Source organism: Staurois parvus, unplaced genomic scaffold, assembly GCF_062004578.1.
Source record: "Staurois parvus isolate SC_StPar_1 unplaced genomic scaffold, SC_StPar_1.0 ptg000017l, whole genome shotgun sequence".
NCBI classification, from domain to species: Eukaryota; Metazoa; Chordata; class Amphibia; order Anura; family Ranidae; genus Staurois; species Staurois parvus.
The window spans coordinates 22,529,734-22,553,970 of NW_028317813.1; the positions used below are offsets into that span (position 1 = coordinate 22,529,734).

Sequence of the window (24,237 nt, forward strand, 5' to 3'; positions counted from 1 at the left end):
GATATCTGGAAACTCGAGCACACATCCTGCAACTCGATTCCCTGAGAGGCCTTTTAGTGGTTTATAGTGCCTTGAAAAAGTATTCATACCCCTTTAAAAGTTACACATTTTGTCATGTTACAACCAAAAACGTAAATACATTTTATTGGAATTTTATGTGATAGACCAACACAGTGGCACATAATTGTGACGTGGAAGGAAAATGATAAATGGTTTTCAACATTTTTTACAAATATCTGAAAAGTGTGGTGTGCATTTGGTTTTGGTTGTAACATGACAAAATGTGGAAAATTTCAAGGGATATGATTACTTTTTCAAGGCACTGTAACTCTCCAGCACCTTTTAAAAACTAAAATACCAGTTTTCGGTGGACATATCTTTTTGAATCTGTTCTATAGATTACACAATATGGTGTGCTATATTGGAATAGTACAGCTTTACTGTAAAACTACCTAAAGTAATGTTTGTGCCATCCTTTCCTTACAGGTACAAGAAAGAAGAGAGAACAAAATGAATGGTGGCAGTGAAAGTGGAGGAGGAGATAACTATGGAGGGGTCCCAATGGTCCAGGTGCCTATTGGCTGGCAAAGGAGGGTGGAGCCAGGCACTGTGATTTACATAAGGTAAGACTGTATACAGTTGAGCCTAATTATCTATTAAACAGGTATCCAGCAGACAGTTGATTATAAAAGGGTGTTATTTTACAAAAACAAAAACCCTTCCCATTTCATGCTTTCAGCAATGGCACCACACTGTAGCAAAAATGATACAAAAATTTAACAAAGATGGAACTGCAACCATCTCACAGAGATGTCCTGGCCATCCACAAAATTTAAAACCTTGACAGGAGCATCTTCAGATGAGAAGGGTTGAAGAAAAACGCTGTGCAAGTTCACTGCAGTTAGCTAAAGAAGTAGAAAGCCAAAGTGGGGTGATTGTTTCCTCTAACACAATATGGTGTACACTGCAGAGGAATGGCATGCGTGTGTCATCCACAAAGGAAGCCTCTCCTAAAGCCCATGCACAAAAAAGCCCGCCCAGAATTTGCCAGGGCTATTGCTGAAAAAGAAGACGACTACTGGGACTCTACTCTAGTGATGAGACCAAGATAAATGTTTTTGGAACTGATGGCTTCAAAACTGTATGACATTGCAAAGGTGAGGCATACAAAGAAAAATGCATGGTGCCTACAGCGAAACGTGGTGGCAATGTCCTTCTGTGGGGCTGCATGAGTGCTGCTGGTATCGTGGTGCTGCATTTCACTGATGGTATCATGAATTCACAGATGTACTGCTCTATATTGAAAGAGAAGATGCTACCATCATTCCATTCCATTGGTCGTCGTACACTTTTCCAACATGACAATGATTCAAAACACACATCTAAGGCCACTGTTGCATTTCGGAAGAAGAACAGGGTGAAAGTGATTCAGTATCCAAGTATGTCTCCTGATCTGAACCCAATCAAACACTTACGGGGAATTCTGAAGAGACAAGTTCGGCATCATTCTCCATCCAGCATCCGGGCTCTAAAAGAGGTCGTTCTTGAAGAATGGAAAAAGTTTGATGTTGCAATATGTCGCCAACTTATTCATTCCATGCCTAGAAGGCTTGGTGCGGTTCTTACAAATCATGGAGATCATATAAAATACTAGATGTAGTAGTTTTTGTTGTGGGGTGTATTCATTTTTACATCAACTAATTTGAGTAAAACTGAAGATTTTGTAATCTGTTATATTATTAACCACTTGCCCTCCGGAAGATTTATCCCCCTTCGTGACAAGGCCATTCTGTTCGGCACTGCACTATTTCAACTGGTAATTGCGCAGTCGTGCAATGCTGTACCCAAACAAAATTTATGTCCTTTTTTTCACACAAAGCTTTTGGTTGTATTTTATCACCTCTGTGGTTTTTACTTTTTATGCCATAATCAAAGACCGAAAGGGGGGGGGGGGTCCTTTCCCACTGCCTGTAAAATTGATCCAGCAGCTAATTAGCCATTAGGTATGCTTTTACATGAAAGCAGACTGCCAGCTGAAAAAAACGATACCAGGATGTAGTTACAGGCATCTTCCACGTATGACCACTGAAAGTCCAGCAACGTACCAGTACATTGCTGGTTCATGTTGGTTATATATGAAACCGCAGAGAACATGGGCATATGATGAATCAGGTCTTGGACCAATATTACCGCATGTCAATCTTTTTTGTAATGCCCATGTTGAGGGTTAGGCCCAAAAAAGTTTTAAATTCAGAAACCGTGATTTCCATCTGAACTGTCTGGCAAGAGTTGAATTTGGGTGGCGATATATTGTTGTGCATATAAATTGCTCTGGCCCACAATCAATTGGAACAACTCTTCCATGAACAATAGCGGAGGGGCTAAATGCTAGTGCTGGCCGCAAACGGGACGAATCCTGGTAACACTGCGTTTTTGGGGACACTATACAAAGGAGGCGCTAGGATAGTTCTGTTCGCGATCATTATATTCATCCGTACAATACTATACTAGTAAAAGGAGTGATCAGCGACCTATAGTGTGCGGGCAATGTAGTACTTTTACTTAGTGCGGTGTTCTCTCTTCTCTCCCTAGACCGGCGGTGTGCGCAGGTGCATTCACACTCCGAAATAGAAAGCGACATGATTATATCGCTTCGCTCAGAGTCGCTGCTTGCCCAAGCGATCGGCAAGCAGCAGTTAATTCTCAATACAGTATTTTATATTTAACATTTTTCTTATTAAATATTTTTATCAGAATAGTACGATGTTACCACCGTAACATTGTACTACTGTAGGGGGGTGATCAGGGATTCTTTTTTTACACTTAAATGATAAAGCTCATTTCTTCTGCAATGCAAAGCTTGCTGTCATGAAGCTAACTCATTCATGAACTGTCTTGAATGAGTTAGGTTTTTGACAGCTCAAGATAATGATCTGCGATTGGCTGGAGCTGGTCACATGGTACAGGATGCTGTGATTGGCCCCATGTATCCTGTGACAGCTGTGGGCCAATTACAGCTCACTAGGAAGAGAAGCAGAGCTGTTATGAATCAGATTGACTCATAACAGCTCTGCTAACGTGATCGCGCGTGTGTATATATTCATATTGTTAGTATGCATTGCAGTCATTATATAAATGCATATGAAATATAGTAATTTTAGTTGTACAATACAGGACAAAGGTTCTTTTTTCTTTAACCATAGGTTACCTTTAGGTGATTGGACAAAAAAAAGAGAGTTGCAGGGACATCCCCTATATGACCTCTCTTACTCCCAGCTAGATTTTTTTTTTTTTTTAACTACTGTTCTTAAGTGCTTCTTACTTACCTCTTTTCTGTGGAGTATTTTTTTCTTCTTTAAACTATTCTACTATCAATATTTCTGGGTGCACAATAGCCACCATGGTTCCCTCCTCAGCTTTCAGACCAGTTGACTCCTCTGCTGTGCCTAGGACTATTCCTGGACCGCACTCTGCAGGTCTCTTGGCCACACAGCCTTCCTTCTACTTATCTAGGGAAGCATTTTCTGCCACATCATCTGATTTCATGGGCAGAATAGAGACTGTAGATAACAAGTGTCACAAGCAAGCTGCTTCATTTATTCATTCTTCCTTCCTGGGTTGGTCTCTGACTTTGTTTTTGCTGTAGATACACTGCCTGAGGAGCAAGTAAATGAGGAAGATCCCCCCCCCCTCCTGTTGAGGAGTATTTTATCCAAGCTTGAAGGCATTATAAACTTTCCTATTTGCAACTTGTGTTTTTTTCATCTGCATAAGGTGTACGTTGATCATATCGTTTCATGGTCTCATTTGTTGCCCTGTATGCACAGTCTTTGGAAGAGTAAATCTTCACATTCCTGTGTTAGTAGTTTCTGTTGTGTTCAAACATGCAGCATGCTGCATAGCACTGCATAGGTTAATGCATGACCTCTGTCTGTAGTCTGCAGGCTAACCTTTCATGTGAACAACTACCTATTCCAAAATCCCTGTGTCCCTCCATTCTAGTTCTGGGCAGGTGAGAGCACAATAGTAATTAGATTTGACACAGGCACACACAGAATAGTGAGCGACACACAGAGAGCTTATTATACAGCTGGAAGATGTTTTATTACATTAGAACTTGCACATTTGTGATGAGAGAAAATGGCAAAGCATTCGTTGGACATGGTGTGACCCAGAACATGAAGCTGACGGTCTCTAGGAAGAAGCTAGGTTGTTTAATACTTGGACATAGAAGAATCGATCAGCTATGACCATGGAAGTTTGTCAGACCCTTACTGTCTGGACAAAGTGCATGGCCTGAGACCCCTGCTCCATATCAGATCCCTCCATTCACCACCAGCTAAGGCTTTTACTTTTGACCGTATGCTACTGCATGAATGGTCATGGCCTTGGCTTATGCCAAGCATCAGGGAGGCACCAGAGGTTGCGTTGCTCATAGGGAAGTGGACTTGATCATCTCTTGGGCAGAACTACACATTCTAGCCCTGTCCACTCTCCGTATTCCATGCATGGAAAATGAGCAGGAGGACTTCTCAGTTGTCAATGTCTGGATCAGGGGAATGGTCTCTCCTTCTGGAGGTGTTCAAATCCACTTGCCACAGATAAGGAAGGTTAGACATATATCTTCTGTATTCCAGATTCAACAACAAATTGGGCAGGTTATTTGCCAGATCTGAGACTGTCTAGCCTTCATAATGGCTGCTCTGGTAACAGCATGGGATTCATTTCACCTGATCTACACCTTTGCACCTCTCCAATATTTCCCTTGTCTGTTTCTCAGGATGGAGGGCATTCCACTGATAATCATTGCACTGAACTGGCCCAGGACGAAGTAGTATTTGGACATACTCAGATCCCTGGCAGCTTTGTCATGGGCCCTCCCATGTCCTGTACTGTGTGACTAAGAAAATAGGTTTTTTTGCTTACCTGTAAATGCAGTTTCTTGGAGTACAGTACAGAACACGCCTCTCCACTCTGTTCATTATAATATCCCTTTTGGTTTATACAGAATTAAGGAAAGCGGATAATGGGAGGGGTTATGTAGGGGTTGTCCCTGTAGCTTCCTTTTTTGACCCTTCATCTGAAGGTAGCTGCATATAACCCATAGTTAACATTAGTATATTAATAATTATTATACAGGATTTATATAGCACCAACATTTTTGCTCCGTGCTTTACAAATTAATTAAATACTAAAGAGCCCGTGTCCTATAATGTACTTTAAGAAACCGTTTTTAGTACTACTTCTATCATTTTTTCTGTAGTAATAAAAATATTGAATAAATAATTGGCCTGTCTAAATTGGCCCTAGTATATGTATGTATAAATGTAAGTTAGGGACCTTAGATTGTACACTTCTTGAGGGTTAGGGACTGATGTGAATGTACAATATATAAGTATATGTAAAGCACTGCTTAAATTGAAGGAGCTATATAAGTACCTGTAATAAATAAAATTAAAATTAACAGACTTAACTTGCCATTTTGTGCCAAGAATAGTAATGAAAAGTTAATTTTTCCCATTTACCATCTTAGTGCTACTTGATATATAGTTGCATCTTGGAAATTATTAAATCCGGTAGCAAAATGCAATGTTTATAGATATATAGTTTGGGCACTGTATAAGCATATTTACATTTTTAGTTGACCTATAGATGTAATATTACATTTGGCCTTAATTTGTTGATTTAAAAAAATATCTGTCTTTCAGTCCAAGTGGTACAGTTCTTACCTCTATGGATCAGTTGAAGACCTACCTAGTAACGGATGGAACCTGTAAGTGTGGGTTGGAGTGTCCACTTAACATCTACAAGGTGAGTGTTCTCTTATTTTCTCCATTGCTCATTCTAGGCTTTACTGGGAGTAGAATTGTAGTAAGAAAAGACTAATCTCATTTCTTTCTTGTCCATTGAGGGACATAGGAAGGTGTATACTGTCAATTTATTTTTCTGCCTACCGGAGGACTGGTCACTGGCAAACAAAAAAATCCATGCGCCAGTCCAGGATAACTCTCCTTTACATATCATGTGCATTTTTTTGTTAGTGTCCTGAGATGGTGGATGCCTTTTCTTTAGCTATCCTATCCATACAAGTCTTTTTCCTTATCCTAGCTTTGGAGTGCAGTACCCAGACCTCTCTGCTCATTTTAGATGAAAACCACCACTTACCTTAGCTGATCCTAGAAGGAATGTGTGCATGTGAAGGCCTCAGTCAATGCCGCTCTACGGGCCATGCCCCCTAACATGTTTCGCCCCACCCACTGGGGCTTAATCATGTGGGTAGGGAGTATAGACAGAATAACAGAATGTATACATAATTAGCTGTGAAGGGTGAAGCTGGGACATATGTGCATGTGATTGCAATGAGAAATGTGTTTAACAAGTGTGAGAAATAAAGTTAACCACTTGCCGACCACCAACATACCAGTAAGTTGCTGGACTTCAAGCAGTTATCCTGGGATGATGCTTGCAGCTGCAGGCATCACCCCAGTACTGTTTGTTTTTTTTTTGGTTTTTTTGAGCCGACAGTCCGTTGTGAAAGCAATCCTAGCAGCTAACTAGCTGCTGGATTGCTTTTTCAAGCAGTGGGTGGGGATACCTTCCCCAGTAGTTGTCTCCCACAGCTCTCTCGGCTTTCCTGTCCCACCGGAGACTCAAGTGACCATCCAGCATGTCTGCTAGCTTGCTGAACAACCTTACAAAGCCGGGATTGACTTTGATCGGCTCTCCACTATAGTAACCCGGAAGCAAATGACCTGACATCACTTCCTGTTTACCCGGATGTCAACGGTACCATTTTTAAAAAATTAAAAGCATTGAAAAACACCAATCTTGGTGTTTTGAATGTATTTTTAAGGGCAGAGGAGAGATGTGGGGTCTTGTAGACCCCAGATTTTTCCATAAAGAGTATCTGTCACATGCCTATGAAAGTGATTTTTAAAAAAAATGTAAATCAACAGTGTAAAAATAAAAATGAAGTGATAAGTAAGAAAAAATGTAAAGCGCCCCTGTCCCCTCATGCACGCGCGCAAAGGTGAATGTGCACTTCGGTCCATGCAAACAACGTCAGAGGCTTTTAAAGCATCACCTATGGATAGTAAGATTTACATTGTCACCATTGCACAAGCATGCGTAGTTAGAAGCGTGACATGTTTGGTATTAGTTTATTCAACATATTTTTCCAAAAAATTGGGTTATGTATTTTATTCTGTAGGGCCTCTGCTTTAAAAAAAAATATAATGTTTGGGGGTACCAACTCATTTTCTAGCAAACAATACTGATTTTTACATATAAACAAAAGTGTCAGAAAGAAGCCTGGAGGTCAAATGAATGACAAAAAGAAGTGAAGATAAAAATTGAGAGAAGTGAGAAATGTTTTATAAAAAATATCTTAAAGTGAATTCTGAGAGTGTGAAGGGATGTGCATGAGTGAAATGTGTGAAAAAATTAAAAAGTGAGAAGAAAATTAAAAAAAAGGAAAGATTAACCTATTATTCTATATATGAAACCTCAAAATGAAGCTCTATTAACCCATTCACTGGGTATCATGCAGAATAACAGAGGCATAAGGAAATATAAGCAAAAAATATGAGCAATAGCAAAAATGCACACAATAAGTGCTATATTATAGAAAAGACAGATTTGCTTTTTATATTTCTTCCTGTGTTTCTGTTTTTTGTGTCCAAGATATTAGGTAAAGGAGGGGATTGTGCAATGATTAGCCGTCTGTGCTGTGTTGAAAATGTTTTTATTTTTTTACTAGTAAGCTAAAAAAGCAATACGAAGACTATGGTCACTAGTAGGAAGATTTTAATGGTGCAGAATTATGGATAGTAATTAATGAAGAAAATAAGCACAAACAACTACATTTAAAATACTAGTGAGCGCATGGCTAAAGAAGGCTTAAATATATAGAATACTGAATAGGGGTGGATTAATGCTCCTATATAGTTGAATAAAAAGTGTATTCATGCAAGTACAATGTTCAAATTATCATACAGATGAGACTTAATGTATTACAGACCTCTCTGCATATTGCGGAACTAGCCTGGAAGTGACTTTTGGGCACTGGCTTCCATGTCGGTGCTTTCCAAACTCCAGTAACAGAGTAGCAATGGAGTTCTTCCAGGTCTAAATATGTTGCCATTGCCTCTGTGCTTGCCCTGTTTTTGAAGACTCATGACCCATGTGGAACTCCACTCTTCTGTCTATTCTTGCTGCCCATCTACAGTGGCCTTGGTCATGGCCTCATTTGCTACAAGCTTGCTTGCCTTTGTGAGAACGTGAGGCCATGGCCTCTACCCTGAGCTGTTTGAATCACCACCACACAGTAGCAGCATGTTTGCAGCTAGACACAGAAGGGATGTTCCCACTGAAGTGGGTGACCTCAGCTAACATTCGAATTTTGGGAATTTTTCATTTTGTACCATCCAAAGATGTTGACTCATAAACTGGAATCCTTCTACCCTGCAGATTAAGGATCTACTTCACTAAAGTCTCCCTTAGCTCTGTCAGGTGAGGCCTAGTCCACTCTTGTCGGGCCTCTACTGCATTCACAAGTGCTTGTAGTCAAATTATTCAAATTACTTGCGGGTATTGACTGCAGAGGCTTATAGCTCACTCCTGCCCCTTCATTGCAAAGTCCATTTCTGATCTCACTATGGTCTAAAAAGAAATTGGGCCGCTGGTCGCAGTAACCTTCTTTGATTCATATTCAGGGTTGCTACCATCTCTGATAATATTGCCTTTCAGCAATTACAATCTCCTTCCATTACCTCAGACACACAAGAGACTGTTTTCCTATTGATGCAGTATATACTAACCTGCATCTGGAGGATCAGCCTGCTGTCTCAGTGCGGACTGAAGGGTCCTGCTCCCCACCTGATCGGGTGTTGGATATGACCCGCCCAAGCCAGGAATCCACAGTTGACTGTTTTCTGAAAGAAAATGTGGAGCAGATGTCTGGAGTCCTAGCTTGTTTGAAGTATCCAAACTTGTATCCTGTATGGGTCTGTTGTCAGTGCAGATATGTAGATCTTTCTGGTTAAGGTGCTGAGTAGCTTATGCAATATCCAAGAAGTTCCCGGCTTACTTTTTTTTATCAGATATTTTTTGTATTGATCACACATTTACTTTTTATAATACAAACAAGCCCATCAAAAGGGCACAGAACAAAACTATTGAAAACTATTGAACAGTAGCAACAGCATGTACTGTTAGCACAACATGGTCTACTCATTTACAAAGGTAAAATATCCATCTTATGCACTGTAGGATCACCATGTAAAGTTTCATTATCGCATACCCAGAATACAAGTATAAAATATGCATTTTGTTCTGAACCATGAATTAGTAAGCCATCAACTTTGCATCATAAAGAGCCTTAACAACCTTCCATGCTTTGTCAATGTCATCGCCAGTCTATAAATGTTAAAAATGAGAAGCTGGAGTTCCTAACTTACATGAACATTGAGGGACATCATCTCTCTGAAGATACCTTTTGACATCATCATCTCAACCCTGTAAGCCTGGTTCTCAGACAGCCTGCAAGGGTGGAAGCAAAGAATCTACCAATCCCTCAGAGAAGTCTTCAGCATGAAGATGCACCCTTAATTTTCTAAGCAAGAGGTGCTAATCTTGCAGGTCTTTGGGTAGTTTGCCATTCCAGCATTCAGGTGCAGAGAGTGGAGTTTTAAGATTATAGGCTAATCCCTTGTTCAATTGTTCACCCTTTGCCCCATGTACACCCCTCTGATTAACAAACCTTTCTCTGCCCCTTTGGGGTTTCTTCATCCCAATGGTACTTTCCCTCCCACTTCTGTCAGCTGAATTCAGGGGATCTGTGCCATTATGGCCTCTTCCCTGTCCCTTGGGGCATTTATCTTCCCTTGCGGCATGTAGGTCTATTATTGGCACCTGGTATGCATCAATGCATTAATTTCTCTAATTTTCTTGAGACCCTCTTGCCTGCTCTGTCAACTGCGCTCTTAATACTCAGTGTTTTGCCTGCACATCTGGTACTGGGTATTTTATTTATTATTTCACGTACTTATATAGCGCCGTCAATTTATGCAGCGCTTTACATATATATTGTACATTCACATCAGTCCCTAACCCTCAAGGGCCGTACAATCTAAGGTCCCTAACTTACATTCATACATACACATACTAGGGACAATTTAGACAGGATGCAATTAACCTACCAGCATGTCTTTGGAGTGTGGGAGGAAACCGGAGTACCCAGAGGAAACCCACACAGGCACAGGGAGAACATGCAAACTCCAGGCAGGAGGTGCCGTGGCTGGGATTTGAACCAACGACCCTAGTACTGCCAGGCGGAATTGCTAACCATTTAGCCACTGTACTACCTATATTAGCTCTAGTAGTTGGGTATTAGCTCTAGTAGTTATAAGCAGGGCCCTCTTGTATTTTATCTGTACTGTCTCCCTTTTTATATTGTAAAGCGATGCGAGTTCTGTTGACGTTATATAAATCCTGTATTATAATAATAGTAGCTGCCCTAATATCTTATCATGGCATCCTTAATGTAGGACACTCAGATGACTTCCTGTGAAGGGAACAGCTGCCAGGAGCCCTTGCAGACGGCATTCCCAAAATAGGCTACTTATCTACAAGATCCAGCCAGGTCTGGTTTTGTCATGTATTGCCACTGGATACTGTCTATCACCTGTAGACAGTGTTAGCCAGCATGAACCTACTCAAAAGGGTCAAAAGTATGTTTTCCTCCTCTCCCTTGCCATTAGCTGTTGATTGACCCCTCTCTTATACTTTAAAAGAATGTCAGGTAATGAGGGATAATCCTCTCTAAGGCACTTTCCCTTCTGAGCAGCCTTGCACACACCGGCTACTTTATTAGGTACACCTGTTCAATTTCTTGTTAACACAAATTGCATTTAGGCATCTAGACATGGTGAAGATGACTTGCTGAAGTTCAAAACGAGCATCAGAATGGGGAAGAAAAGAGATTTAAGTGATTTTGAACATGGCATGGTTGTTGGAGCCAGATAGGCTCGTCTGTGTATTTCAAAAACTGCTGTTCTAAAGGAACAGTAACTCAAATAACCACTTGTTACAACCAAGATATGCAGAATACCATCTCTGAACGCAGAACATGCCGAACCTTGAAGCAGATGGGGTACAGAAGCAGCACAGCAGCAGAAGATCTCAAGTGCCACTTCTGTCAGCTGAAAACAGGAAACGGAGGCTACAATTCACACCAGCTCACCAAAATTTTACAATAGAAGATTGGAAAAATGTTGCTTGTTGTGATAAGTCACCATTTCAGCTGCGACATTCAGATTAAAAACACATCAATTCAGATCAATTCACATTAAAAACAGGGTTTTGTTGCACACATTTGCAAATACAGTGTATGTGAAAGCTGTAGTACCTCGGCAAGACTTCTCTGTATTCTGCGGTCCTAACTTTTTAGCTTTGAGTCTCCATATTGGAGCACATATAGCAATGTACAAATTAAGGGTAGGCTTGTCTGGAGGAGCCCGCTCCTCTTTAAAGGCATAGGGACACATTGGACACCCTGATAAATTAAAGTGGTTGTAAAGGTAAAAGGTTTTTTACTGTAATGCATTATCTGCATTAAGTTAAAAAAAAAAAAAACCCTAAACTTTTAATAGTAGCTACCCTCTGCCAGCGGGGTGGGGGAGAAGTCAGGAGAACCAGCAGGGGACCCCAGAAGAGGATTGGGACTGCTCTGTGCAAAATCATTGCACAGAGCATGTAAGTATGACATGTTTATTATTTTAATTAAAAAAATTCAGGCAGGCCATAGATGGAGTAAATTTCTTTCCCGCAACCAGGGAAGCACAGGGCGCTGTAATGGGGGTTTGACCCATGAGACAACTTAAAGATTCTAAAAAGGAAATGCGAAGGAAGACTTATGTGAAAGGTTTTTCCATCCTGTTCCAAAAGAATACTTAAGGCCAAATTCTGGTCACTGTAGGAAAGGCTGAATACAAGGTCCACAGTAATCTCTAGGGTTGAAAAACCTGTGTTCAAACCAGGTGAAATAGGATTTCCAGGTACGGTAGTATATTTTTCATGAAGTGAAATTTTTGGCTCCGAGTAGGGTTGGAATGACAGAGTCACTGTTCTTCAAGACTTGTGTTTTAATAGCAATGACAAACAGAAAATTTTCTAGCACACCTACTAGCTAACCTGCATATAAAAACTAAAAACAAATTGACCCCCTCTAATAAGTCATGTTAAAAACAGAAGGTTTTGTTGCAGACATTTGCAAATATACGTGAAAGATGAAGTGCCCCGCCAAGGCTCCTCTGTATACTGCAGTCCTAACTCTATAGTTTTGAGAGATTCCAAGTTGGAGCACATATAGCAGTGGATAAATTAAGGGCAGGTTTGCCTGGAGGGAGCCCACTCCTCTTTAAAGGCACAGGGAGACACTGGATGCTCAGCAAGAGCACAATGGCAGCTGGAGGCATCCAATTTGCCCTGCACTAAAATCCAGCAGACAAGCTGTACAGATAAGTGGCAATCACTCCAATCTAGCACTAGCCTTTGCGGTAAGGTGCACATGGGAGGGCTTTGCATATCAAAAACAGAAAATTTCGCAGCACACTTACCAGCTAACATTTGCAATTATATGTGAAAGCCTAGACTCCTTTTGTATACTGTGTATACTGTGGTCCTAACTGTATAGTTTTGGGATTATCCAATTTGGAGCACATATAGCAAAGGATAAATTAAGGGCTGGTTTGCCTGGAGGGAGCCCACTCTTCTTTAAAGGATAAGTTTACCTTTTGGACAAAAATAATATATTCACATTGTTTTGCAGGTAAAAAAATGTGCATTCATTATTTTTGTCCAAAGGATCCTGGAAAACCTTGCACCAATGATCAGTAGATTGCTGATGCCATGCAGGTCTCCTGCAGACCTGTCAGAATATCTGCTTGCCATACGGGATGTACGGTCAGGCAGATATTCTGACAGGAAGCTTCAATGAACTACTACAGTGTTTCACAGCACCGTGGTAGTTCATTAAAACTACAAGCCGACAGCCTCTGAGGCTGCTGGGACTTGTAGGCACTCATTCACAGAACTCTAGTGACGTTGCCATGTGGGTGAAACCCCGCACAGCCGCGCTGTTTTCAAATCTGTCAGTACCGGGAGAGGTCTGTCAGAGGGAGGGGGGGCGGGCGACCTAACGGGTGGAACATGTTCCAAAGGTGAACATATCCTTTAATGCAAATGCTCCTGTTCCATTAATTTTTTTTTTTATGTACCACCTACTATTTACTTAAAGGAAGCCAGTAGTAAGAGAAATATGGAGACTGCCAGACCTCTTCTGAAAATTCTTGTTGCTTGTCTGTTTCAATAATTTAAAGTGGATCTACACTGCATCTGAGCACCACAACCAAAAATGCTAATTTTTATTATTCAAAGCAAACTCATACATCCATCTATGTCTCCATGTTTTGTTTTTTTCAAATCACTTTGAAAAACACCCCCTTGCATTTCTGGTTGCAGCCATCTTGATTAAGGGCAGATGATTCATGTATCATTTACTTCCTGGAATCCATCTGCCCTTAGCCCAGGCATGCAGGCAGGACGGTGTGCTTAGCTGAAAAAAAAAAACCCTCCTGAAGACTCTTGGTATGTGTGATATAATTTGCCTAGGCATGGAGACCAGGGAGTAACTAAATAAATGTACAAAACAATTTGCTAGCAGCACAAGGATTTAAAATAGTCAATGTTGATTGAGAGAATGAAATTCCGCTTTAAGGCTAGGCTCACACTGATGCAGTGTGAATTTGATATGATTTTCAGTGCGTTCAAGTGCAGTTGCAGTGCGGCTTGATGTGATTCTAACTTGATTTTGGATACAGCTGTAATTTGTGCTGGGGAAGAAATCCTGTTTGACAAAAGGACAGATAAGTGATTTGAAAGTTTTTTTCTATTGGTCTATGGACCACAGAATCACACTGCATTGCACAAAACAATCAAAAGACCCTTTCTCAAAACCTGATCACAGCTGCGCTGCATTAATGTGAACGGGTTTCCTAGGAATCAGTGTTATTTCCCTTATCATGCGATTCAGTGCAATCCGATTCACATATGAAATCACATCAGCGTGAACAGGGCTAAGGCTGGCCATACATTATACAATTATCTTCCAATTTTCTGCCCAATTTCGTTTAGATTTACCTTCAACTGTGTAGTGCAAGGGCCTGCCTAAATGGATACAACTGAAAGTGTTGTTTAGGTTTGTCCTCCTATTATATGGTTTTTGGTAAATCTAAACCAAAAATCTCCAGATAATCGTATAATGTATGGCCAGCCTAAGTCACTGATCTCATGCAAGCATAAAGCAAGTAAAGTCAGAGTGCATTTGAATTTCTATTTCCACATGGAGGGACTGTTCACACCACAAAAGCGCACTCCAGATGTGTTTGTGCTTTACAGTTCACACCACACTCTGTTTCAGTGCATTTTTTATGAATTTTGCTGTGTTACAGTACAGTTCTGTGCAGTAAAAAGCAGCATCTTCTACTTTATTTTTTCTGCACCGGAGCACACTGGAACTTACTGCACTTGTGTGAACTAGGGCCATTGGAATACACGGAAAACACTGTGCGTGCATTTTGATGCAGAAAAAAAATATTGGACTGCATCTGGTGTGAATCAGCCATTTGGACTTGTGACCCCACAAGTAAAAGGGGCTGTTCATCAGCGTGATAGCCAGAGAATCAGCATTTTCAGAAGTAGAGGTCAGCACTAGCAGCTTATATACTTTTATCAACTGAAAAATTAATATCAGACATTACCTTAGTATTTGCATTGTTATCCTTTCCTTTCTGCTTTCAGTTACATAAAAGTAATATTTTGTTAATTAGTCATTGCATTAGTTAGGCTGAAGAAACTCTTTCACTTTATTGTCTGCAGGTTTTTAACTTTGATCCTAGAGCAGTGGTGAAGAGGCGCAGCGCAGAAGACGTAAAGGCTGAGGAGGACATGACCAAACTCTGCAACCATCGTAGGAAAATTGTGGCCCTTGCTACCTTATACAAGAGCATTGAAAGTACTCCCCTTGCACTACAAAATCAAGCTGCTGGTGTGTATTTCTTATGTTTCAATTAACTTTTTTTGCTTATATTCAAAACCTGAGATGACTTGTAACCCGTTCACACTTTCAGATCTGTCCTAGCCATTATCTGCTTAATGCAGGAGAACTCTTCCAAAATGCACTGTAGCTCTAACTCAACTACTATTTATAAAAGCTGATTCCAGCAACCAGAAACAATGTCAACCACAGTGGCTTTTAATCAGCCATTAGTAAAACATTAGAATAAATGATGTACAGGAATTTATGGGAGGGTTGGATCAAGCCACTTCTGAGCAGAAACAAATTCTATTAAAAAAAAAAAAAGAAGTAAATTTCCTTTGAGTAGAAACGCTTGAGGTGATTGTAGCCGTATTAGTGCATTTGCGACAGAAACAATTGAGTACTGTCCGGAATAATTTTTTATTTGCACTAACATACAAATTTGAGGACAAGCTTTTGAGAAGTGTCCCCTTCGTCAAGGTCCAAGCAGTACTACTCACAAAGTTTTAGCAGAATGTTGAGTCATGCTTGAGGTGATAGTCATAAAACTGTTGGCTAATGAGTGAGGAATTCCAAGTCCAAATTAAGGCCGTTATCTCTTGTGTCAAATAGAATTATCATTCTTAGTTCAAAAGTTTTTCTTTCCTGAATGGATTTGAAATTTCCTTTAAGAACTAAAATATTGAGGTCTCCCATTGTGTGGTCTGGTTGTGCAAAATGATGTCCCACAGGTGTGCAAAAGTCATCTTCTTTATGTTCCTTGATGGTATGTCTGTGAAAATTCATCCTTGTTTGTAACTTCTGCCCTGTTTCACCAACATAAGATCCTTTGCTGCATTTTCTGCACTGGATAAGGTACACAACATTACTGGAGGTGCAGCTGTATGATTCGGAGATATTGAAGATCCCTTTTGAGTGTCTGACACTTTTTGATGGGTTGATTTGGTTGAAGAAGGGGACACTCCCCAAAAGCTTGTCCTCAAAATTGTATGTTAGTGCAAATAAAAAATGTATCACGGACAGTACTCAATTGTTTCTTTGAGTAGAAATAAATTGCAGTTTAAAAGAAAAATGAAATATGTGCGAAAAGAAGTGTATATAAAGTTTCCTTCTTTTCACAAATCCTATCGGCCATTCTAAATAATATAGATACTTATTATCTACAGTATATGCTTTATTAATGCAAAAATGTGATTCAGGGCATATTGGCTGAGGATACTTCCTGCTTAAGGGACAACATTCTGTCCCTTTCTCCCAATTGTACTTCTGTGTTTTCTAATTGTAACTCTGGCTTCAGATGGTCCACTGTTATCATTAAGCACTTGCCTACCGGGAACTCATACCCCCTTCCTGCCCAGGCCAATTTTCAGCTTTCAGTGCTGTCGCACTTTGAATGACAATTGTGTGGTCATGCAACATTGTACCCATATGAAATTTTTATCATTTTTTTTCACACAAATAGAGCTTTCATATGGTGGTATTTAATCACCACTGGGTGTTTTTTATTTTTTGCGCTATAAACAGAAAGAGCAAAAAATGTAAAAAAAAAAAAAAAAATTTTTTGCTTTATTTCTATTATAAAATTTTGCAAACAGGTAATTTTTCTCCTTCACTGATGTGCGTTGATGAGTCTGCACTGATAGGCAGCACTGATGGGCACTGATGAGGTGCAACGAATAGGCAGCACTGATGGGTGGCACTTCTGGGCCGCACTGATGGGTGGCACTGCTGGGCACAGGTGGGTGGCACTGCTGGGCGGAGCTGCAGAGCACAGGTGGGCGACACGGATGGGCACAGGTGGGCACTGATCATCGGTGTCCTGATGATCAGTGCCGATCATTAGCGTGTGGAAAGTGTAGCCGATAACTGGCAACTGTATTTACCCGGTGATCTGCTGTGTCATCACTGTATCACGTGTTCAGCTGTGTCCATAGGCCACAGCGATCACCAGCGCCGCTGGGGGCGCGCAGGGGGCGTGTTCTGGGTGGACGTCCTCCCAGAAATAGACAACTGTGCTGTAGCCATCTTTTGGCTATAGCACAGTAGGGAAGAGGTTAAAAAACTTGCCCTGAGAAATGCCTTGCTCGCTGGAGAACATGCATTTGACAGAAAAATTCTGCATTTCCATTCTGCAGATCTCCTGGCAGCCACTTTGCTGCATAGGAAGAAAAAAAAAAGCTTAAAACCTGTATTTTATTAAAAATAAAAACCTGTAGTTCCAGTAGTTTGATATAGAGTGATCTAGAAATCTAAATGTCAGTCATTTAGGGTTTACATCTACTTCAACTGCTTTAGCTGTTATGCATCATTATTCCTTAAAATGATCCCATAATAACACATAAAGTTTAAAACTATAATTTCAGACCCAGCTTTTTTTTTTTTTTTAAATTCTTTAGTTTAAATACAACAGTTTTCAAGCTAAGGCAGGCCATAGACGAGCTGTTTATCGGCCGAATTTACGACCCTGTTGCCGATGCTGCCACCAATGTCGTTTTTCGTGGATTTTCCAGCATGATCGATAAAAATAAATGTGAAGATCCACGAACATTCGGCCGATAAACGACCCGTCTATGGACTGCATTAGAAAGCATCACAAAATGGCTAAAGCTGTACAAGTATGTCACAAGAGAAAACCATAAAACAATCACTCAGATGTCAGATATCTTGGTATACACAAGCATGGATTGTAGCCAACATGGAAAGAAAACACCTCAGGGGACACTGCTTTATCTTTTTTCAGAAATCTGAAAGAGAAGACAGAAGAAAAGGTGGAAAAAAGGGAGACAGAGAAGAAGGGGGGGGGGGGGGGGTTGGGTTGATGGTGGTGGAAGGGGGGGGGGGGGGTAAGAAGGGGAGGGTCGGGGAGAGGAGGGTTGTATGATGGCAAGGAGAGCTTAAGGGGAATGAGAAAAGGATGGTGTCGATTGACTGTCTGGCAGCAGAGCTAAAGGTAGTCGGTCTTTTCAGAACCAGCTTTTAAGCTAATTTTTAAATCCCAGACTTCCCTATTTGAAGCCAAAGACTACCAGTCACATGCATACACTACCTGTGCTGGGGGTCAGGCGCCAAAACTATTCAGTAAAATTTGTGTCATTACTTGCTATCCAAATATTTGTGTTGGATATTTTTAAACTCTGATGGAGACCTTTGGCTACATAAGAGGTTTACTTACCGGTATCCCTATAAATGCCCAGAAACACTAGCTAGTTACATTTTGGAGTAAACTTCCGAAAAGTATCATTTCGTGATATGTGTTTGCCTCAGACAGGTTTTGCATTCCCAATCAAGTCTTAGGAATGCAAAATCCGCGTGAAGCAGATTAATTGCTAGTCAGAAAGAGGTCACCTGCATGTCAAATGTACCTGTCGGTAAATTCTGAATGACCTCAGAACCATCTTAATCTGATGTCATACTGATGCTGTTGACGCAACCCAAAGCCTGTTGATGCAGGCCCTAAAAACACAGCTCCTGAGCTCCCTCATATAGCGTAAAGCGTTACTAAACCCAGGACCCTGCATTCACTATATCTGGTCTCCCACAGTACACAGAACATGGAAATGCAATTATTTTAGTAAATATAAACTGCTTGGTAAACCTAAACTGCATCAGCAGTTAGAGCAGTCTTGTAACTTCTATCAGTGTCCAGGCGAGCACATGTTAAAACTTGTAGGGGGAGATTTCATTTTGCTCTGGGAGGATGCAGAACCCCTAACCTCTGTCTGCACAGTGCTGATTAACCCTGTGCTGATCACATGCACTCTGTCAAGGAAAAAAAAAAAAAACCTCTCTAGCGATACACACCGAACTGAGCATGTGCAGAGTGTCTCAACACAATATGTCTTATCAGGAGATAAGAGGGGGGCACTGGAAGATGGAGAGGATCAGAGAAGTCAGGATCAAATTGTGTTCTTACACAATGCAGAGGATTAACTTCTTAGGTTCCACAGTGAATAAAACAAACCTGCTTTACTGCATATACAGATTTTACTGTTGTGGGTTTGGTAATACTTTAAAGCCTGGACAAAGATCACATTGTCTTTCATTGTTGCAGAGATAAGAGTATCAGCAGAGCACAACCAAGGAGCTCAATTTGTATGTGTAATCTCATCTCAATCTCTGCATAGAATTTGTGTTTTCTTCCTTTGTTTGCACTGATTACCTCCCCTCACTCCTCAGTCAGAAAACATGATGATTAACGTTGACTAACTGCGAGTCTTTGGGGAGCAAGCAATTGATGGAAATGGATTTTTGCACTCTATGAAGCACTGTGCAATGTCAATCCTATACATACAGTAAATGTACAAAGTTAGGTTGTATGAACACATACATAGTACATATATAATTTCACACTATATACAATTTTGGGGCACCTATACTATTATTATCCTTTAGGCTTTGTACCTACTGTACAGACTATATATATATATATATATATATATATATATAAATGTATTTAGGTTATATACATGACACTAATCTATTTCACATGTACATATAAAAACATTAAAGCAGATATAAACAATGATCTACTAACTGCTAAAACCAATGGCCACTACTCCGTACTCTTACTACTTGACCTCTCTGCGGCTTTTGATACTGTTGACCATCCCCTCCTTCTCAAAAAGCTCCACTCTCTTGGCATCCGAGACTCCGCTCTCTCCTGGTTCTCCTGCTACCTATCACAGCGCTCCTTCAGCACTACCTATAACTCTGGCTCCTCCTCTCCACTCCCTCTTTCTATAGGGGTCCCTCAAGGTTCTGTCATTGGACCCCTACTCTTCTCCATCTACACCTCCTCCCTTGGTCACTTGATAAACTCCCATGGCTTTAAGCACCATCTCTATGCTGATGACACACAAATCTATCTTTCTACCCCTCACCTCACCCCTTCTTCTTCTCTTCATTACTAACCTACTAAGCGACATATCGGCATATCCACTTCCTCAAACTCAATCTTTCAAAAACTGAGTTCCTAGTATTCCCACCAGCCCGTGTCCCCTCCCCTGACGTCTCCATCAAGATCAATAATACAACCATCAGTTCCTTTCCTCATGCCAGGGTGCTCGGTGTTATCCTAGACTCCCATCTCTCCTTTCAGCCCCAAATCCAATCACTGTCCAAATCTTGTAGACTTCACCACCGCAACATCTCCAAGATACGCCCGTTCCTAACCTCGGAAACTACTAAGCAACTTATTCACTCCCTGGTTATCTCTCGCCTTGACTATTGTAACTCATTGGCCTACCTCATCGCAGGCTATCGCCTCTTCAGTCTATCATGAATGCTTCTGCCAGACTTATCCACCTTACTAACTGTTCTGTATCTGCCACCCCTCTCTGCCAATCCCTCCACTGGCTTCCCATCAGATAAAATTCAAAACATTAACAATAACATATAAAGCCATTTATAACTCTGCCTCAAATTACATCACCAATCTTGTCTCCAAATATCACTCAAACCATACTCTCTGCTTGCACGACCTCCTGCTCTCTAGCTCCCTTATCTCCTCCTCCCATGTTGGTCTCCAGGACGTCTTCAGAGCTTCCCCCATCCTCTAGAACTCTCTACCCCAATTTATCAGACTATCGCCTACTCTGCTCACTTTTAGGTGATCTCAGAAAACCTATCTCTTCAGGGAAGCCTGTCCTACCCTCAGCTAATAATGGAATCTTCTACTCCCCCTACCAGTCCATCCCCCACAGATACTACCTTTTGTACCACCAGCCTCTTCCTCGTAGATTGTAAGCTCCATGGAGCAGGGCCCTCCTATGCCTCTTGTATTGAACTGTATTGTTGCTGTATTGTCTCCCTTTATATTGTAAAGCGCTGAGCAAACTATTGGTGCTATATAAATCCTGTATAATGATAATAATAATCTGATTTCATTGTTAAAATGTTAGCGACACAGATATTTCTCTGCCTTTTCCTTGTAGTATCCTGTTCAGAGCTCATCCTGAGAGGCTCGTCAAGTATGAGGCAGATTATTCTTAAAGAGAATTATGGCTGCAACCTTCAGGTTGTAGATCTAATTCACTCTCAAATCTCTACCTGGCTTAGTATTATAACCAGCAGCAAATGCTTTGCCAAGTGATTATTTTGTTTCCTGAAATACATTGCAGTATCTGGAATGTTACATGAAACAAATGAAAGAAGTTGTGCTTTACACATGGTTAAACTGTAATGACCACATTTTGTTTCCAGTTTTATTTTTTTTATAATTGACTTAGTGTTACTAAATCCACAACAGTAAAATCAGTCTGCATATGCAGTAAAGCATGTTTGTTATACTCACTGTGGAACCTAAGGGGTTAATCCTGTGCATCATGTAGAAAGGCTGTTTGATCCTGTCTTCTCTGACCCTCCCCTCTTTCCGCAGTCCCCAATCCATGTGCTGATAGTACAAAGCCCTAGGAGACACTCTGCACATGCTCAATTTGGTGTGTATTGCTAGGGATAATATTTTATTTTTTTTTGGGAGGGTGCATGTGAATGGCACAGGACCAATCGGCAGAGAAGAATAAAAGCTCCTACAAGATTAACCAGTGCTCAGCCAGACACTGATAGAAGTCACAAGACTGCTATAATACTGCTGATGAGAAAGGGTACTTAGCAGTTTATATTTACTGAAATAATTGCTTTTTCATGTTCTGTGTACTGTGGGAGACCAGATATAGTGAATGCAAGGTCCTGGGTTTAGTAACACTTTCAGGCTCCATGCACGTATTTTCATGCACACTACTTTAGGCTATTAGCATTTTTTTGAGCATCAGTGTTTAGGAGCAGAAAAAAAATTGTGTTTGTAGAGTTTTTTTTGTTTTTTTTTTTTTGGAGTGTTTTTCCAGCAGAAAAACAAACGCTAAATGCTCTTAACAGCTTTTTTTTTTTTTCTACCCTCTACATGTACTGTAAAAACACTAATAAAAAGCTAATCCTTCTGAACACTACAAAAGCACTACTAAAACACTACTAAAAAAACGCTATTACCAGTGTTTTCTTGAACTAAAAAAAAAAAAAAATTCTAGTGTGCGTGGAGCCTAAGATGTTGGCTGGAGCACAATAACCTCCAAAATACATTTGGCTTTATTTACTAAATCTGTTTCACTTAGAATCTTGTGCACTTCTGCATGGAAAACCAATCAGCTTTCAGGTTTTATTGCTAAAGCTTAATTGAACAAGCTGAGGTTAGAAATTGATTGGCTACCATGCACAGGTGCACGAGATTCTGAGTGAACCAGCTTTAGTAAATCTCCCCCATTTTATTGACAACCTAGCATATTTTATATTCTCAGTCCTCTGTGTGTGTCAGTGAACATATTTGTTTATTTTATGTTTATCTTCAACAGGATGTGGCCCAAGTCAAAACTTTCATGCAGCATCCACCAGCCCAAAGATGGGACAACACCCATGTTCTCTTGATCCTGACATCTTCACCAAACTAATGATGGAGAAGGCCCATAGCATGCCTGCTCACCATTCTGAAAATCCCCTGGATCACAAATCGGATACTTTAACTCCTAATCCTGGAGAAAGGTACTCTGGCTTACGATCCAGCCAGCGGCCTGTTGTACCTAGGCAGCATGGGGCATCTCTTGGTGAGTCCTATGCCTTAAGAAACTGTCCACCTGTGCCATCAAATGGTAACTATGAGTTGTTTTCAAGGACTCCACAAGCCATATCTAATGAGCTGTGTTCCAGTTCTTTTACGCAAGTAAAGTCTTCCCAACACCGGCCTTCCTATCCCTCATGTAGTCAAGAACTTTCAGGCCTCTCTCCAAAACCAATAGCTCTTAATGCTTGTAGCTTTGTGCCAGGTGGCACATTTTCAAGGACGCTGGATGAGTCTCCTCAGGTCTCCCGACGACCGTTTGCCTTTCTTGAGAAAGATCCACTTGGCATCTTGGATTCCAACAGCTGTAGACCACCTAGTCCAAAGCACCATGTATTAAACTCTCCTCCTTTAATTCAGTCTCAGGTTCCCTTATTGAACCCACACCCTACTCCTGAGCACAACCCAAGCAACACAACCTCCCTTGTACTGCCTCCTCCTGCATTTTCACCTTTCCCTCGTAGTGGAGTGCTGACTTCTCCTTCTACAACTAGGTCTTCAATATCCTCTATCTCTTCCCCAGCTGGCAGTGTGGAGCCATCCCCTCAACGTTCCCGACACTCCTCTGCCTCCTCTGAGCACTTTCCTGCCCCCACAAGGTCAAGTTCCAGATCTCCCAGGCCCATTAGCCCTCCCAAGCGCTCTGTGCCCCACAGTCCAAAAGCAATACTTGAAGGCCTCCCTCCTTTTGGGCAGGCCCAACTGGGATCTTCTTCAAATGCCAGCCATGCCTTAACCCACCAAAGCAATAAATCAGCACCACCGGTGTCTTTGGGAGCAGCGCAAGGCTTACTGGGCTTTCCCCTCGGGTGCATATTGGGCCAGCAAAGCAATGCTTCCTTTCCAGCCAGCAGCCTCCTTACAGCAGCTGCTAAGGCCCAAATGGCAAATCAAACCAAACCTGAAGCCGCAGCCCCCAGCACTTTACCCAGCCGATTGCTGAATCCCAATACGTTGCTTTCTACATCTGTCACACAGGAAGGCCGGTCTCTTCCCAGCAGGACTCATTCCCAGAGAAGGGATGTAATGGTGAAGCGAAAAAGACAAAAGAATTCTCCAGGCCCTGATACCAGTCCACAGGATACTAGTAAGGTTCTCCAAACCCCTAGTAGTCCTAGTGGACACACTCGATTAAATTCTTGTGTATCAAAGTTAGCAGGAATTGGGGGACAGTTTGATGAAGACATGGGAAAATCCAAAGTTCTTAATACACAGTCAGTTTCTGGTCAAACTCCCTCTTCCCTTCAATTGCCTCGTATGTCTGTAGAGGAGCCCCCAAGCCAAAGCAAAAATCCAAGCATGTCTCCAGCTTCTCAAGATATCAGCAACCATCTTCTTGGCCTTGTAGGGCAACTAGTCCAGACTGCTACAGAACAGAACTCAGGGACTCCTTTACCACTGAAGTTACCCTCAACACCCACTGGGACAAATCCATGTAAGTATTTTACATTTTTATTTGAATTAATTACAAACAAACATTGAATATTTTAAGTATCTGAAACAAGTAATGCGTATTGTTTATACATGCATATTC

The 24,237-nt window shown here is 41.1% G+C and overlaps 1 protein-coding gene across 1 annotated transcript in view; it reads left to right on the forward strand.

Moving 5' to 3' along the window:
• Positions 1 to 24,237, forward strand: part of MBD6 (methyl-CpG binding domain protein 6) — a 114,251-nt gene that overhangs the window by 46,441 nt on the left and 43,573 nt on the right. Inside the window, exons 3-6 of the mRNA XM_089681328.1 lie at positions 487 to 623; positions 5,709 to 5,811; positions 14,938 to 15,106; positions 22,441 to 24,138. Coding sequence (XP_089537454.1) covers positions 511 to 623; positions 5,709 to 5,811; positions 14,938 to 15,106; positions 22,441 to 24,138 — 2,083 coding nt within the window. The 5' untranslated portion in view covers positions 487 to 510. The remainder of the gene's footprint in view (positions 1 to 486; positions 624 to 5,708; positions 5,812 to 14,937; positions 15,107 to 22,440; positions 24,139 to 24,237) is intronic.